Here is an 18,362-nt window from a genome sequence, read left to right on the forward strand (position 1 = left end):
ATGGTGGCAGCAGCCCCAGAGATGTGCATGTGATAGCAAGCATGAATGAAAGCACCATTAAACCATGAGAATTTGCCACAAGCTTTTTGCCATGACTTGTGAAGGAAGCCGAGAGATTCTCCATTTACTGATACTGTCCTCCTTACTGTTAGTATCTGTTAAATGGCTGCAGCATTCAGGAACCGCAACACCGCATTATACAAGCTCCTAACAAGGCAGCAGTCCCTGATCTGATAAGGTTTCTGTAAGACCTGTTCATAACAGTTAGCAGCACAGACAAGATTACAGCATAGGGTACAGCTGCTTCCAGACATGGCTTGTTAGAAAATCAGTACAAGCAGGGTCAGGGAAGGACTATTTCATATAAGCAAAACAAGCAAGAACAAGGAGCGAGCCAGTAAATTCCAGAGAAGCCAGCCCAAAACCCAGGAAATTTGAAGTGTTTGAGAAGGGTCTGAAGAAGAAACATGCCCGTGTGGCTCTGCAGATTAACAGAGGGAAATGAAGCACCAGGATAGCTGAAGGAAACTGCTCCCAAAGATCTGCAGCACGCCAACAGACGGGCTTTGCAGGCACCATAGCAATTCCCTCCGATGCTGGATAAGGATGCCTGATTTCTTTTTCAGCCATGCCCCACCCAGGTTTCTCAGCTCAAATAAATGCCCCTTATCTACAGGGCTGCCTGTTTACTGAAGACTGTCAAGTGTGGTGACCTGCTCTATGGATATTATTCTCAGCAGGACATGGCTTAACTTTCCAAACTAATACAATCGCATGACACTCTGTTGGTAGGTAAGAACAGCTCTCTATCAGTAATGGGAAACAGAGTCCTCTGAAGAGTAAAGCTGGCCTGAAGGCCCTGTCTGTGGCCAAAAACGCATGGAAAATTCCCAGTTAACTAAGTGATCCCAGCAGCAGCTTGTTTTTCCCCTTGACAGGTTTTCGCAGAACCAGAGGAGCGTTGTTTGGAAAGGAGGTGGGGAGGTCTCTTGTCCAGCCTCCCATTTGGAGCAGAGCTATCGCTAACACAAGGTCGGGGGCTCTGTCTTCCCTCTCTTTGTGGAGGACAGCAATATATGACCATGCTATCCCCCAGATTGTACTTAAATACAGCCACGCTTAGTGCAGAAGCAGTCAGTCACCCACTCTGTACATGGCGTTAGGCATCCCAAAAAGCCTGTTCTCAAAGTCCATCAACTGTATTAAACACTCAGACTATACAGATAGGTATAAGCACACACCTGGCTTACCCTGCCTAACATGTCACTTCTCCCTTCTTTTTAGGTCTCTATCATCTTAGACCATATCTGCATGAATGGAAATTAATCACAAACATTCAAGTGTTTTCAAGTGAAGAAGGGAGGCACTTTGAGTCTCATACTGCTGCCTGCTACACCTGTCTCTAAATTACATATAAAGCCCTTTCATGCTGCTCAGAGCATAAGTATGCAACTACTTATCAATTCAAACTATGAATTGTTATGAAATGAAGAAAGGAACACAGCAAGAAGACCTCCAAATCACACTGACTGCCATCATAAGTAAAAATAAACAATGCCCAAGCATGGTGTTTTGCTGAGCGTGTAGCTGTCTGGGAAGGTGTGTCATGCTTCACGGCCAGCCTGCAGCCCAGGACCTGCACACCACCTCAAAGCTGAACACAAGCACGATGAAGCAATTCCTGCTTATTGGGACATCTCTGGCTCACAGAGGTCCATCTGGCTGCATGTGCTCTTTAAAAATCAACATCGCTGAAACAGGGAACATAAACAAAGGAGGTCAGAATCACCTGCAAGTACTTTACCAATGCAAGATCATTACTACCATTCACTTCAAACAGCAAAAAAACAATTAGCCAGGAAAGTAGGCATCCCCCCCCCCCCCCCCCTATATATATGCAAACAGCAGCAGAAGATTTACAATTAACACGTGAAGTCATGACCACACTGAGTTAAGATCGCAGGAGCAGGGCATGGCACTACCCATGGGGTACCCCTGAACTGAGCGGCCACAGAAGGAGACAGCTGCCTGAACCATGCAATCGCATCCCTCATCACAACACACCCAGAGGTCACCTCTGCCATAAAGAGGTGTCCAAGGCTCCTGTCATTCATTCGAAAAAGCTCTTCCTCCATGTGAGGCCACTTAGCGCAAAGCAGTCACACTCCTTTAAACCAAGGAGCACAACCCTGAAGCTACTTCAGGTTTTTCTCCCACCACACCAACTCCTCCAATTTAAAGGGGGCAAAAGCCAGTCAGTGTTGGAGGCTGTGAATGCACAGAGACCAAACTAGAAGGAACCCAAGAGATAAGCGACTTCTCATCCTCCAAAGCCTTGTCTGCATCCATACTTGATGATCTGTACCCCGTTCTCTATCGGGTGAGCAGGAAGGTCTTCTAAAACGAAGTGTTAGCCTGCTCCCTACTATGGCTGTTCAGCTGGGCCACAGCTCAGTACAAGGTAGAGCAGAAGCATGGACTGACCATCACCTTGCTACTTCACATATCACCATTAGGGGAATCCTTCTGGTAAGCTGTCACTGTTTCCCATGGGGCTGTCAAATATGAAGTCCTTGAGAGGGGGCTAGAATGCTCTTGGTTGCAACAGAATGATGTCCTATACATTTAGCCCATTTCAAAAGCCTCCAGTCAGTAACTGGGTCTCTTGACACCTATCCTCCACAGGTTAAGACTTCAAATTTCTTTTTAAAGGGCTGTGGTTCTTTTTTTCCCCCAGATTAAAAAGAGCATACAAAGATCTTAGCTAGCACAAACTTCTTTCCAGGGGAGGCAAAAGTTCACTAGTGGAAGAAAAAGGGAAAGGGAGGACTTAAGGGAGGACAGCCTTGAGAACTGTAGGGCAAGAGAAATTAGTTGTCCTTTAGCAAAGCTGTGGTGAAAAAACACTGCTTCCGCAAGGTCACCTAAGAGCAGTGAAGGCCTGCAGTGAAGTGCTAAGAGCTCTCCAAGGGCACAAGAACCTGAACTCAAGGTGAACTGAGGTTTTTTTACTTATTTCCACCACTGGGAACAGCCCCCTCCTCATCGTAATGTTAATTTCCAACAAAATACGGAAACAAGAACTACCTTATAATAAGACAAGCACAGACAGGAGCAGTTTCTATGGACAACTGACCTGCTGAGACTTGCCCCTGTAGCCATACCTCACTAGGAGGTTGACGGGAGGCTACAAACTGTTGTGACCTCTTCTTCCCCATGTAGCTAGTGACATTTGCTCAGGCATTTGCCCACTGAGACACAGGTTATTGCTCTTTAACCTGCCTGAGAAACCTTTTTTCCCCCCTCTAACACAACCCCAAGATCCTGTGAATCCCTCTCGCATTCATATAAACACATATTAAGAAATCTACTTGAAAGTGCCCATGTTGAAATTTGTCTGCAACTCCTTTGTTTAAAGTTTGCTAGTGTTTTACAAAGGCTGCCTGCAGTAGTGGTAGAATTGCTCAAGTACAGCTCCTGAAATGTGAAATTAAAAAAAAACAACAACAAAACAAGGCCTCTTACTATATCAGCAGGATAATGTCTGCATGTTTTTCTTCTGCATAAAAAGGAGATTGTTTCTTACATAGTCATCAACGAATTCTTCCAGCATGGGATGACTCCTCTAATAAATAAAAATATTCATTACAGCAGAGATGCACTCAGCAAGCTTCTCCGGACGAACAAATGAGATCAACCTGAAAAAAACATGGTTTGGCTAAACACAAGCATCACTACTAAAATGACCATACCACATATTTTTTTTTCCTCAAATGCCACCTTCCCCTTTAGTATGAAAGCATCCAGGAAAATTTATCCCTTTACTGAGTGTTATCAACTAGTCACATTCATGAGATTTAAGCCACCCAGCCATGGCAGTGTTGCTAGTCCACCAGAGAAGACTAATCATAGGCCATGCTGAGACCAAGACTGCTGAAGTCATCTCATGCTTTAGAGAGTGAATTCAGTACCTGACATGTTAATAAATATCAACTTATTTTAATGTTTGTTTACATTTCAAGTAAACTAACAAACATTGATAAAATTCACTTCATCTCAAAGGTACAGAATCAAACATTCTGTGAAAATAGTTACAGCTTCCAGTTTGACATTAATCCAACTTAGATAAAATAGTATCTGGAATGATTCCACTGGTTTCTGCAACTCGCTGATTAAAAAAACTACTCAAGCAGTAAACAGAAAACAATTATTAATATTTAACCCTTATCTCAAAATACCTTTTTGAAGTTATTTAACAAAAATAAACAACTCTGTACTTAAAATAAATGATGTAAAATTACAACAGCTCTTCACTTATGAACCCTGTAGTATAGTCTGCAACAAGAAGTTTTTCATTGGATTGTGAGCCTGGTTACAGACCTGTAAATAAAAGACTAGTCACAAAGTCTATGATACTGCCAGCATCCCAAGGGGAGATCTGCTGAGCTAGACTCAATTTTATCACAGAAAAATTCACCACAGTAACTCAGAAACAAAAAAAGTAAATTACCATGGTTCTTCAAAAAAGAGGATACTATGGTTGCTATAGTGAAAAGCAAATATATAATTAACAATTTGTACAAAATATGGGCTGACAAATAAATGGTATTTTCAGAGTAAGCCTATCAGAGATTTGGATTTTACCCTTCGGAAAATACATCAAATATTGCCACAGAAAGAAAGGAAACTCTAAAGTTCAACAAAACTCTACAAGTAGAACAGGTATTTACTTTCAGAAAAATATGAACATCATTCTGAAGCAGTTGTGGCTGTCCAAATCCGTGACTGTGGAAAGAAAACTGCTTCCTTCCTACATGTGAAGCAACTGAGAATTAACCAATACTTCTCTCTCTTACATGAATTTAAAATAAAGTTTTCACGTTTCCATTGATCCGCTTTAACAGTCAGAAGAGCAAGGGGAGCTGGGAGTTTGATTAGCCATGCAGCGAATGTTCTCAACAAAGCTTTATTATGAATTGGTTATTTTGTTTCCTGAATGTAAGTAGCAGAAGGAATGAATGAATTACAATACAGGGACAGCTAACTAACTTTTTTTGACTAAGAGCAACCAAAATACATCATTCTGCTTTTCAGAACAAGCCATTCTAATGCAAAGCTGATCACATTAATGTTGTACTTCATAACAGCCCATGGAGACAAAGCAAATTAACACTTTGGCCTCTTTTGAATATCAGCTTATCTGGGGCCTAGGAAGAAAGCAGAAATTGTTAATAATTAGATGTGGCCTTTGCTAATAAAATTATATTAATATTCTAATGTTAGATTTTGAGATAAAGGCACAGCTTCATGGTGGCAGAGGTACAAGAAGGTACCAAAAATAGTTGAGCATGTCTAACTATGAACTAGAAGCTTCTTGTTTTGTTTTATGTAACAACCACATAGCACAAAATTTTGATGATCTGGCATGTTTTGAACTTATTTTTACTTCACTCATTTTTAAGTCCAAATGGCTGACAGTGTCTAAAAGTGATATTAAACAAAGTGCAGCTATGAGTGTAGCAGGAATAGGAGATACGAACTTCCAAGTGAAAATCTGAAGAACCTTCTCTTTTTAAATACAGGTTAAAATAAATTACTATCATACTGCATTAATGGAATTTTTATTCAACACACAGCTCTTCTAATTGATGTGGAAGGAGACAAACATATGCCTTAAAGAAAAAAAGAAGAAAACCAAACAACACAGTACTTCTCTACTGCTTTAGAACTGATGAACATGCTCCCATTTCTCCTAGACTTTGTAAAAAAAAAAAAAAAAGTTACCAGCAGGAACCCTTAGAAGAGTGCCTTATCAGGAAAGGCCAGCCTGACCACTCGCTATTTCAGTTCTTCCAGCAATGCCTTATTTGTGTACAATGAATAATCAGATGCTAGATACCATTAGAGTATGGCATAGTGAATAAATACTACCCACAGGCTGGGGTGGAACAGCAACGCACAGGCCCAGTCGATCTTTGCATGTGTTTAAATTACATGTTCTTAAAAGCTTAACACTTTGTCTGGATTCTGCATATCAGCCTTACTGCTAGAAAAGTTGCAAACAACAACAACAAAAAATCATCAGTATAAATAAAATGCTGTAACACAGGCTTCAAAGAGCAAAGAGCTTCCACACTCCTCTTTATTTCAACAGAGACGATTAGTTAAGGTGCTTTCAGATTCTGCATTGCAGACAGGTTGGCAGAGGTGGCCCTTTAATAAGCTCTTAACAGTCTTTAGCGGGTATCTGAGAGCAGTTCCTAAGGCAGAACCCCCAAACTGCTAGTTTCTGTAGCGGGGCATCTGTGGAGCAGGGGCTCCCTCTAAGGGGGCTGAGGAGGAGACTGTCATAAGCTGTCCAGCATGCATCCTCTCATTCACCCGCAGTTCACAGCCATCCTGCAGCATCCTTATAGCTATCCTTGCAATGTTTTTAGAGTCATCAAGTCCACTGTGAGGTCTCCCATCATAATTCATGCCCAGCTTTTCAAGCATGATTGTCAGCTTGGTCTGGTTCCTAGGAACCTGATGGAGAAAGTGAACCACATTCAAGAATTAGGTTCTGTACCAAGTCTTTTTAATCTAACACAGTGCAGTAGAAACATATGCAGATTTTAAGTCTACTTAAGTCACATACTACTTTCATGTTGCCTTTTGTCAGATCACTAACAATTTAACTTCAAAGCACCTTGGTGAGACAGACACTCTTATTTTTACGGAAGAGACATAGTCACAGGATCTTGTCTAGACTCAGGATAATCTCAAAAGCCTCTCACCATTACCAGCACCAGCTCAAGATGTGCCAGTGCTGGCAATGGTAGAAGCCATGGCCTAGCTGGGTTTAACAAGCTTTATAAAAAGGGAATTACCACCCAAAGTGGCACTGCAGAGGGAGTCAGATGTTGGTTTTCCTTTTAAATGCTAAGCGATTAAAGAAGAACCAGGCTCCTGATTCTCACTGACATCAAGTTTCTGAATGCCTCCAAACACCACAGGAACAGATCAGCGACACCTATAGCAGCCCATGTTTACATGGATGGCCAACAGCATGAACAGACAAGGAAGCTTCACTGACTTACCCATGCAAAGTGCTACACCAGCAAAAGCCTCAAGTCCTCTCTTGATTAACTACTAAATATACATTTCTGGTTTGGAAAGGTCAAAGAACAACAAAAGGATAACTTCAAAGGAAAACTTTAGTTTGCTCTCTTGGTGGTGGTGGTTGGGGTGGGGGAACACGGGACATGACAAGTTCCAGGATATTGCACCATACTACTAGATTTAATAGCTAGGCAGAATGGTGACAACACAGTTGCCAAAACCTGGCAATATGCAGCTCCAGTAATAACACCCACAAACTGGGCAGGGAAGACATACCTGCAGGTTGTGGGATATTCCACAGGAAAGTTACAATACATTCCTTGTCATTAATTTTATCTATTACTATTACTTAACAACAGATTCAACAGCAGCCCAGAATAGCTAAACAGAAGCACTGAGCAACTATAAATACTACAACTGTTTGCATTTATTAAAAAAAAAAAGTCACAAAAAGTAAAAAGAAACTGATTCATTCCAAGTTACAATCTTCATTGCCTTTGATGAAAAAGCACTCACTGCTCAACAGAGAAGGAAAAAGAAGGTATGTCTAGGTTAAAGCCGATAGGACTAACAAGTTCTGTGTTCTCGCATGTTTCCAACAGAAACTGTCATGCAGAGAAGGCACAATAATAGACGGAGAAATGGAGTAACCCTGTAATATTTGCTCAGCACAAAGTAAAGCTCTTCTCTTATTAAATGTTAACCTCTTTTTTCTAGAGGTTACATTTAGTATGAAAAAGCCCTTCAAGAGAAGATCTTCAGTGTGCTGGATTTGGCTGGGATAGAGTTGATTTTCTTCATGGTAGCTTGTATGGGGCTGTTTTGGATTTGTGCTGGTGTTGATAACACAGGGATGTTTTCGTTAGCACTGAGCAGTGCTTACACAGAGTCAAGGCCTTTTCTGCTTCTCACCCCACCCCACCAGCGAGGAGGCTGGGGGTGCACAAGAAGTTGGGAGGGGACACGGCTGGGACAGCTGACCCCAACTGACCAAAGGGATATCCCATACCATATGGTGTCATGCTCAGCATATAGAGCTGGGGGGAGAAGAAGGAAGCGGGGGGGACATTCAGAGTGATGGCGTTTGTCTTCCCAAGTAACCATTATGTGTGATGGAGCCCTGCTTTCCTGGAGATGGCTGAACACCTGCCTGCCCATGGGAAGGAGTGAATGAATTCCTTGCTTTGCTTGCGTGCGTGGCTTTTGCTTTACCTATTAAACTGTCTTTATCTCAACCCATGAGTTTTCTCACTTTTACTCTTCTGATTCTCTCCCCCATCCCACTGGGGGGGAGTGAGCGAGCAGCTGTGTGGGGCTTAGTTGCCAGCTGGGGTTAAACCATGACAGTCGGCTAGGCTGAAATCACATTTAAACAAATGGTTTAGTGCAGACTGACTACGGATTCACTAGAATCCCCAATAGCCCATTTTATGGTAATCTGACAGTGAAAGAAAGCAGCAATAGGGTCCATCACCAAACTTGGTATTACTTTTCTCTTGACAATTTGATCCAACTGTAGATACGTCCTAATCTTTCTCTGTTCCCATTACACTGTCAAAAGTGGAGATACCTGAGGGTAGTAGTGCAAATTAGTTTTGTAGTGTATTACATGAAAACAGGAAAAAAATAACTGAAAAATCAATACAGAGTCTTTTCAGCTGAACTACTTCAAGACGAGACACTTGATCTAAGAGCACCAGTATGACATTTTTAGACAATCCTTCATGGAGCATCTCCTGATTCTTAAAAAGAAGATTAAAATCAAAATGCAGTAGATTATATGATCTTCAATTAGTCAAGTGACATCTGGGCATGAAGCACATTTGAAAATCAGGCCCCAGGCAACTAGTTTAAGTACTATAATTTTATACTACACAAGTAAAGATGACAAGCACAACAAGACATTCTAGACTTTTAAACCAAATTTTCCTGCAAGAGAAACAACAATCTATACAAACCTTATAGAAGTTCCCATATGATTTGCGAATATTGATCCACTTTTTGGCAAAAGAAGGGTATTTGATACGGCTAATACGGCACTGGATGTTCAAAAATTTACTCATATCCCAAGATCTGAAAAAGCCAAAAGAGAAAAAGAGAAAAACATTAGTAATATGTAATTCAGATGCCCTGCGTTCTACATATTGCACAGCTGTAGCACAAACACCTGTCTTTTCTTTGGTGGTCAGTAGAAGGAAAACAGTTTAGGAAAAGCTCTTTTGCTATAATCATGGTAAATAATTTTTTAATATGAATTTGTTAATCATGGGGAAAACAAATAATGACATGAGCAAGACTTTCACTAGGATGGTTTCAGGTCCAGGATGGTTAAAACAAAAGATAGCACGCCAACTTCTCCACGTACCACATCTACTCCAAAAACTGCCAATAAACTAGACTGTTACACAGCCCTTGGGGAAGCAACTGACACCTTAAATTCTCCTGATTACTTGGGTATGCATGCATCTCTCTACTTAATGTAGGTTACTGAAACAAGACTGCACTTAGTTTTAGGGAAACCAGACCTTTATGGAAAGAAGATGAAACTATAACCCTGTGCACTTCTAGCCCACCTTCCTGAAGGGAACAACCCCAACAAATTCGTAAGCTTCAAGCTAAAAATAAAGTCTTTTTTCCCCCTCTTTTGCAGCTGTCTACACAATCTCACCTATACAACAGATTTTACTGCACCTATTTTCCTTGAGGAATTTCACTGAGGGGATTCCCCTGGAGGGGAATTCCAGACACATTCTAGGCCCAGTAACATAACCAGTCTTGCACCAGTTTTGCTCTAGCAGTTTCTTTTTTTAATTCACTGTTGCTTCCAAAGAGAGAAACCTAATCATAGGTAAAAAATTAGTCAAATAGCAGTATTTACCACAGTTCCTTAAATTAAAGTTGGAATTACATTACTTTAACTCCTTATTTTTGAGGTGTACAAGGATCTAAACTGTACACCTCAAGTCTTGTGTGACAGCTTTTAAATGGCTTCATGGTTCACACTGGACACAACCACATTTCAATGATATGGGTTCTTCACCAGAAAAGATCTGTGATTGTCCAAATCTTCAGGAATTTTGAGAAAAAAATCCCATGGCCAAAAAAAATTTTCCCACTTGTAAGTTGGATTAGTTAAAAAAGGTTTTGTTATGTATCCATTCACCTCCTACGATACATTATTTTTCAAACCACTCATATTATAGACTAGAATATCTATCTGTGTTTTACTTGACAGAAGTGTTAGGAAGTCATACTAAGATCTCCACGCTCTTTTTTCATAAAATCTAGTTTTGTTTTGGGGTTCATCTCCCTTTGGTCTGATACAGTCATTGTGACAGAGCAGCACAGGACTGCCTTTTTGATCCAGCACAGCAGAAGACTTACTCCAGGCAAACAAAAGGCATAGCAATATGAAAATGCAACTCAACACGGCTAATGTTAAAAACTCTCTGTGCTACTTAAATCCCTCATTCCAAGAGAAGGAGGAAGGCAGACATGTTAACAGAATAGTAATGTTTCACAGCTAAAAAGCAAGCATCACCTACAGAAAAATTCCCTGGCCAGTGCTATACAAGATAAGGCTCAAACAGTATCTTTCATCATATAACAAAGCTAAGATCACAAGAACAGTGTTGCATCAGATATATCTAGATCTCAAGATCTGTTCACTCTGCAGTCATTAGGGGACTTGATTTTCCACGCTGACCTTGTGAGAGAGCAAGTTCAGGTGGCAGTTCAAGGACTAGTCAATCCCTCATACACAAAGCTTGTCAGAGCTGGGACCCACCAGAGCCACAGTCCTCTAAGCCAAAGTAGAGAGCTTTCTGTGCTAGCCATTTCTCCTTGTTTGATAAACAGCATAATCCATTATTGCTTTCTGGTGAAATATGCAGGATGTCTTAACAGTAACACTAACACACATAGGATACAAGACAACCACCACACATCTCTGAAACCTCGGATTCAGGAGAGCATAGGAGTTGCTTAGAACTGAAATTGCACAATGTTATTTTCAGGTATTATGTGCTGTATGAAAACTAGATGTAAACAGAGAATTACAACAACAAAAAAGGATAAAAAGTCTATTCATCATTTAGTTGCATACAGAAAGCTAGGAAAGAAACAGTGCCATCTAATGGATTTAAGCTTCATTTCAAATTGTTTAGTTCAGCTTTTCTGATTTTCCCCAAAAGCTAAATTTATAATAAAATGGCAAAATGGCAGTGTCATGATCCACCTTTAACAATACTCTCACAAGGATTAAACACTGTTTTGCAGTTTTAGATCATGGTGAAGGTTACATAAGGACATACCCATCTGTCAACATGGAATAGCTATACTTTGTTCCCAGTTCTCGTTGTCTCATCCACTCTATGACATTCTGCAGAACTTGAGGAAAAGTATCAGCCTTATCAACAATGTCCTAAGAGAACCAAAAAAAAGGCAAGTGAGGAATATTTTTTCAGAAAAAAACCCAGCATGAAGTGTAAGAATTATATTGGTATAGAGGCACTCACTAAATCACTCACTAAGTTGGCTTCACAAAAATCTTTAGAAACAGATTACACATTGAAATAAGCAGACAATTGGACAGATTTTTCTAAACTGAAAAAAAAGCACCACAAAAGCACCACTAAAAGAGTCAACCTCCAAATAGCATCTATAAAGCTAACAAGGTTAGTCAGCTGTTGAACTTGGATTACAACCTTGGAGCTTGTTTCCCAGCCTCCTGCTCAAGTCACTTGATCACAAGCCATTGCCACCCTAAGACTCTAAACCCTTTAGAATAAAAATCTTAGAAGTGGAACTGATGCAATTCAAAAGGTGCTTTCCTCTGCTAAAGATTAATTTTCTCCACATGCATTACAAAGTGAATGCTCTTCCCTACAGCTCCTTACAAACACCTAAATGACCAACTTAGTGAAATAAATTCTGTGATAACTGGGAGAGAGGGGACAAAATAACGATTAAGAGAATAAGCCGTACACAAAAATTACCATGAAAGATTACCAGTCTGAAAACATCAACACCACATCTCTTTTTTTCATATTTTTTCCTGAAGAAACAAAAGTGCAAATTACCTGGGTGATTCCAGTCAGACTGATGCAGAAGTTTGAAAGCTTGGGATTAATTTCTGGCTTCACGTATTGCTGAAAGGTATCCTCCTGTAGTAAGAGGATCAAACACTCAGCAGCAGCACACTATGTAGCAACTTCTTTGGCTTGCCCATAGCTGAAAGGCAATAGCGGCTACTTGCCCTGCTTGAGGCAAAAAGGAGTGTGTACCTCCACAGCCAATATGAGTGTCCTGACTAGCCATCATGAGATTCCCGATGTGACAGATGGATGGCTTTCCAACAGGAACACGTCCTTCCTCTCAGCCAGTAGGCACCAAAGAGCAAGGATGTGGATGTAAGAGGGGAGAAGGACAGCCTGCAATAAAGGGGAGGATTTGGGAAAAGGAGAGCATGAGTAAGGAAAAAAGGAAAAAAGAAGTGAGAGGCATGAGCAAAGCCTGATGTTTTTTAGGTGGTATCTCTAAAGGTTCACCTGTAATTCAAGGCAGGCAACCGGCCGCACATCTCAGAGGCTGCATGCAAGTCATACACCTCTGGAAGCCAGCATCAGAGATAAACACAACGACCTCACTCTGGGAAACTGAGAAGTATATAAGAGTGAAGACTACATGCAAGTTTCATGGAAAAAAGAAAGCCCCAAATCCCTGCTGCTATACAAAACCTTTTGGACAGAGGAAAAAACACACTGTTTCCCACTACTCTAAAGGTAATAAAACAATCTTTGTAATCTGCGCAATCGTCTCTCTGCAGTTAGTCATACATGCAGCTACACTCTAATGTAGCATCACAGTGATTATTGGAAATACTTTTCCTCTTAGAAGTTCTTGATAAATGAACCATTAGTCAGCGGAGCGTGCACTTCCTCCGTTTCACTGAGTCACTCAGTTTCAGTTAGACAGCAAGCAGTTTTTCATAAAAGAAAGCTGTACTGGAACAGAGCACTTGAGGCTTCCAAATGCCTACTAAGTATGTTTAAAATCGGGTTACACACCTGTCAATCTGTCAGGTACATTGTGGAAATAGTCTAGCCCGCCAAGAAGCAGAGTTCACTCAACCCCACTTTCTAGACCTCTGCACTAGTCTCTTCTAGCCTGCCTCACACAGGACCACAGAATTCGCTAATTCTTGTTTATGATGAATCCCTTGAGTCCTAGAAATAGCTTTGTGGATCTTAAAGCAGGGAAAGAAGCAGGGGCAGGGGGCAGGACGACTAAGAAACTGCAAGTCCCTCATATCAGTAGAGGGAGTCAACAGCAGGAGCATGATCTATTCCACATGCTTTAAGAACAGAAAGAAAGTTTGTTTGCATGTAAGAGGCACAGAGGATAGGTCTTTATAAAAAAAAATTGCTATTTTAAAAAATTCAACATCTACCTAAAAACTAATCTAGACCTTCTGAAAGAAAGAAGTTACACCAAAGAACAGCATACTGACACAGTAATTAGATCACTTACTATTTCCAGGGTATGCGTGTTTAGTAAGACAATAGGAAACTCAATTATTTCATGTACGAATTCAGGTGGGTTTCCTTCTTCACATGTTGCTTCAAAGTCAACAACACAGATGTAGTCATAGTAGCTGTCTCCATTAATGGGTTCCTTCTGCATCAGCTTCTGTTTCTTGTAATAGTTTTTCAGTCTCTTTTTCAGCACGTCTTTCACTCCTCTAAAGAGATAAGTGACAAAGATCACACTCATTTAAATAATTATTTCACCATTGTAGAACTGAAGCTATATTTAACATTTCAAAGTTCATAATTTATTAACCTCATTCTGAACACCAACACTTACGAAGTCTGAATTCAACTTTATCATACAGTTAATGCTCCATTATCTGGGATAACGCAGAGGCTGCGATACCCCCCTGACAACTAAAACATCTAGATAATATCAATATTTGGGGACAGTCTGGAAAGCACAGTGCAGAGACACCCTGCAGCCACCTCCAGTTCAGCAAGACTCAGTAGCCCAAGTCTTTGCAGACTGCTCCTAAATGACCTCCAGCCCTGGAAGCAGTACTGCTTCACCTGTACTTCCGTGTGCCTTCTGCCTGAAGCGACTGATGCCTGAGGTACTTCTGTATCAGTGGCACAGATAACGCAGAATCCAGCTAAAACACCCACATTTTAAATTTGTCTCAATTTAAATTTGAGCTTGAGTAACTTAAAGTAAAGTATTCAAGATTTCAGTTGTCAGAAACACTTCCTGGTCAAGATCCTGCTTTTCAGGAAGTTTGTGGCTAACACATAAATTAACAGTGGCAAATGATTAAAGTTACTTACTGCATCTTTTTAATACAAACATTATAATATGCAAGTGCAGGTGCCAGAACTGCCATGTACCAAACCAGAGCTCAATAAACAAGGATAATTTATTATTCAAAGGAAGTTATTTTTAAAATTACACATTGCAAATGAAATCACAGAAGCTGTAAGAGCTACTTGTAGCAAGTGGTATTATCAGAAAAGTAGCCTACTGATTCACAAGGAAAAACTGGAATCAGACTACTAAACCTGCATTTGAGAACGTCAGCCTCTTCTGCAAACACAGACAAATAAACCAGAGTGGAAAAAGAGTTATCTAGTTTAATTCAATGACCAGTTCATTCAAAGCTGAAACACTATGGGAACTGATGGAGGGAAAAATTACCTTTTTCTTCATCAAACCTATAAAAGAAGTTGAAAGAGGAGACGATCTGCTATCAAAATAACCCCAAGGGAAAGGATGGTGTGTGGCAACCTGCTCAATTCACTGCATTAGAGGTGATGCACTATTTGTTTACATGTAAGACATATTCTGACCAACTTAATTGAATACATTGACAAAAGAAGTCTAGCTCAGCTAAAAAGAAAAGTTTAAAACTTTCTGCATTTACAACTGGATAAAAAACACAAATAGAAAATTAAAAAACTAGGAGGAAACCACAAACATAATTTACTATTTGAATTCTGCTTTTTATTTTTAAATCAGAGTAACTGCTGAATAGCTGTACAAATCTAACCTGTTTTACTAAAAAATTTATCATGAAACTTTTTCCTCCTGAGGAGCCAAATTCATTTAACCAAAGGAGGAATTAAAAAAAACATGCAGCCAGAACATCTGCAGACAGACGGGGTGGAGGTGGCAGGCTGCACTTCCCACCCACAGCATTTTTTTTCTTTTTTTTTTTTCCTTTTATTCTTTTCAAACACGTCTGTTCCTTTTTTTTTTCTCTGAACATCCTCTCCCCTACAGTTGCCTTCTTCTCTAGAAAGCTAGACTTCTCCTTTCAGACTCCATCTCACCTTTCAAATTCCCTCTTCCTCCAGAGCAGTAGCTTCTCACTTTGCTAACTCCCCACCACCACCACTACTTCCTCGTAACTGTTGCCAACAGAAACAATACACTTTGTTTTTCCCAGTTGACCTTCTTCTCAACATCTCAAATCTGTCTGGCCACAGCAATATCAAAGGGTCTTGCAGGTCATTTCTGACAGAGCAGGAACCACTCTCTCATATACCTAGCCCTTTCCTCCTCCTCCTCAATAAGCACAAATCCAGTTTGTAGTACATTCAGCTATTCACATTATTCTACCTCATCTACTCAGATTAGCAAACTCTCCATCTAAAGGTACCTGTCCTCTGAACTGATTAAATTCCGAGCCCTATCACCACAGAAGTTCTAGCCAATATCAGATCTGTACTGGGTACAGTAAATAAAAATACTGAAAAGTAAATAAAAGTTCTGAAGCGAGTTTCTATACACTGAAGGTCTGCAACACCACCTGAGAACCCTTGCATTTTTTCAGACCTATCTTTCCCCCTTGACCAAAAACATGTTGAGAAGTAACCTACAGTTACATATTCTTTCGTTTCTTTGTGTTACCAGTTGAGAGAGCGCACATTTCTGATAACATATTAAGCAGGATCACATGCGCTAATCCTACAACAAAAGCTGCATCAAGACTGCACATAAAACAACTGGCATTTGGTGGCATGTCTGCTTTTCACTTTGTGGTGTGTTTTTTAACTTTAAAATAATCATCCCTTATGGCTCTACTGCTCTCAAAGATAAATCAAAAGGTTTACAAATCAGTCTAACCTGGTTTCAAGCTTGAACTCTGCAAGTTTACTTCTGAGCTCATCTCTGGTCATTCTGTTGATATAACCATTTGTTACAGCAATTTCTTTGTAAATCGGATCACTGAAGTCATTCGAACTGGCAGTTGAGTTTTTCCCATTAGTTTCTTGATCACTGATCCTACAATGCTGCCTACCCTAGAAGAAAGAGAAACGCGAAGGTCATTTAAGAAGGTCAAAACAAGAAGCTAGAGCACTGACATTTACACATCGTTTTGACACCAAAGTGCAGTAAAACATCACACTGTTTCAACTCTTGATCAAACCAAGTGACCTAGCTTACAGACGGTTATGAAAAGCGATACTGATGCCTCTCTGAAACACCATTTTCTTTCTCATTTTCATAGAAATCAACAGACAGAATAAAGGGATACTAACACCCGTGTCTGAAGTCATGCCAAAGGCTAGCCCTAAGAAACAAAACCTGAACGCCTGTCCCAGTGTCAACAGAAGTTAGTTCTCCGGTATGAGCTGGCAAAACCTTGACTGGCAGGAAGAGATTTCTCCAAGTACCTTAATTAACCAGTCTATACTGAGACACACGGACAGATAGATGTCCAATACTGTGCAAAATAAAACAATAAATCGAGAGGAAAAACTAAAGGCACTTTGACTCTAAACGGTTATTCGCAGCCTTTGTGGGGCGAGCACACGGCGGGGCCGGCCTCCCCCAGGCCCGCCACCGCCCCAGCCGCCGGGACCTCCCGGGCCCCGGGCTCAAACGGAAGGACCCATGGCACCGGAGGCGCCTCCTCGGTAACGCGGCACTCGGCCCACCCAGGCAGGCCGCGCTGGGCCCCGCCGCACCGGCCTGGCCCCGGGAACCACCGAGGGCCGGGCGAGGGCCGGGGCGCAGCCAGGCCTGAGGAGGGCTGACAGAGCGGCCCCCATGGGCGCGCCGCGGGGCGGCCGCTGCGCATGCGCGGGGGGCAGCGGCGGGCCGGGGGCGCTGGCGCATGCCCGGCGCGGCCATTGCCGCTCGCCCGGGCCCGGCGGGGCCGCCTGGCGCCTCCCGCCGCCCCGGCGCACTCACCGGCGGGCAGGCGGCGGGGGCGGGCGGCGCCGGCGCCTCGTTGCGGGCAGCCTGCGGGCAGTTCTCCTTCTGCTCCTCCATGGCGGCGGCGGGGACGGCGGCCCGTCGGGGGGCGGGGAGAGCGCGGGGCCCGCCCCTGGGCGGCGGGGCGGCACCGCCGCCGCCTCACGCCGCCGCCTCCTCCCTCGCCGGGCCGCCGCGCTTCGTGAAACCCGAACAGCTGCTCGGCCCCGGCCCCGGCTCCCACCTTCCCTGTCCGGGATAAAACGTTACCGTGGGCATGTCCCACGCGTGCCCGGCCTGCCTCACCCCCTCCTGTCCCGGCGGGTTAAAGGCAGCCCTGGGTCCCGCCAGCCCTCAGCCCCGCTTCTCTGCGGCAGCACCTCTGCCTTCATGCTTCTGCCGTCGGCCCTCCTGAGCCTTTGCGGAGTAGCCTCCTGGTTTGGGGGTCACAGCAGCTTTCTGGAAGCTCTGGCCATGTCATGGGAAAAATGCACTGGACAGACCCCTTATTTATGCTTCCATGTTACTCTCCTGACTTTGCACAGGGCATCCCAGACACGGACCTGGGACACCCATGGGGCATGGGTGGCCAGGTCGCGGCCACCAGAGCAATTCAGCTGGCCCCCATCGCCTCCCTGCCCAGGAAAGTTGCCTCGTGCTCTTCCCCATATCCCTTAATCTGCAGCCAAGAAGTGAGGTGGGGTGGATGGCACGAGGAGACACGTGTGAGCCCTCTGGGTCTTCTCGGCCAGGAGGTAAAGGCAAAGGGAGGAGGACTCTCTGTCCATCATGGGTCCGTTAATTTTCTCCTGGTGATTTCCACAGCCCTGGAGTGCACCCCAGGCACATCCAAGATTTCCCTTCTGTCCCTCAGCGATGGAGGCTGATGCATACATGGCACCCACCTGACTGATGCAAGCACCCCGACACCTCCACATCTGCCAGCCCCTGAAGAGCGTGGCATCTCCTCGTCCGCCCTGCTGCAGCTGGGGCCCAGCCACCCACCCTCAGTCTTGCCTCCTGTCTCACTC

General features: G+C 42.7%; 1 protein-coding gene across 3 annotated transcripts; it reads right to left on the reverse strand.

Moving 5' to 3' along the window:
• Window positions 1–3,758: 3,758 nt before the first annotated feature.
• On the reverse strand, window positions 3,759–17,477 carry ERI1 (exoribonuclease 1). Of its 3 annotated transcripts, none has more exons than XM_075500531.1 (7): window positions 17,329–17,464; window positions 16,258–16,428; window positions 13,633–13,843; window positions 12,183–12,266; window positions 11,415–11,524; window positions 9,060–9,174; window positions 3,759–6,525 (listed from the first exon to the last, which is right to left on the reverse strand). In XM_075500531.1, exons 2-7 carry the CDS (start codon window positions 16,308–16,310, stop codon window positions 6,283–6,285), a joined length of 816 nt encoding a protein of 271 aa, XP_075356646.1. In that variant the 5' UTR covers window positions 16,311–16,428; window positions 17,329–17,464; the 3' UTR covers window positions 3,759–6,282. The 3 variants fall into 3 exon arrangements, with proteins under 3 accessions (XP_075356646.1, XP_075356645.1, XP_075356644.1); XM_075500530.1 differs by lacking the exon at window positions 17,329–17,464 and adding an exon at window positions 16,674–17,212 and having other exon boundaries at window positions 16,258–16,433; XM_075500529.1 differs by having other exon boundaries at window positions 3,760–6,525; window positions 16,258–16,433; window positions 17,329–17,477.
• Window positions 17,478–18,362: the final 885 nt, after the last annotated feature.

The sequence above is a fragment of the Mycteria americana genome, chromosome 4 (assembly GCF_035582795.1).
Source record: "Mycteria americana isolate JAX WOST 10 ecotype Jacksonville Zoo and Gardens chromosome 4, USCA_MyAme_1.0, whole genome shotgun sequence".
Taxonomy (NCBI): Eukaryota; Metazoa; Chordata; class Aves; order Ciconiiformes; family Ciconiidae; genus Mycteria; species Mycteria americana.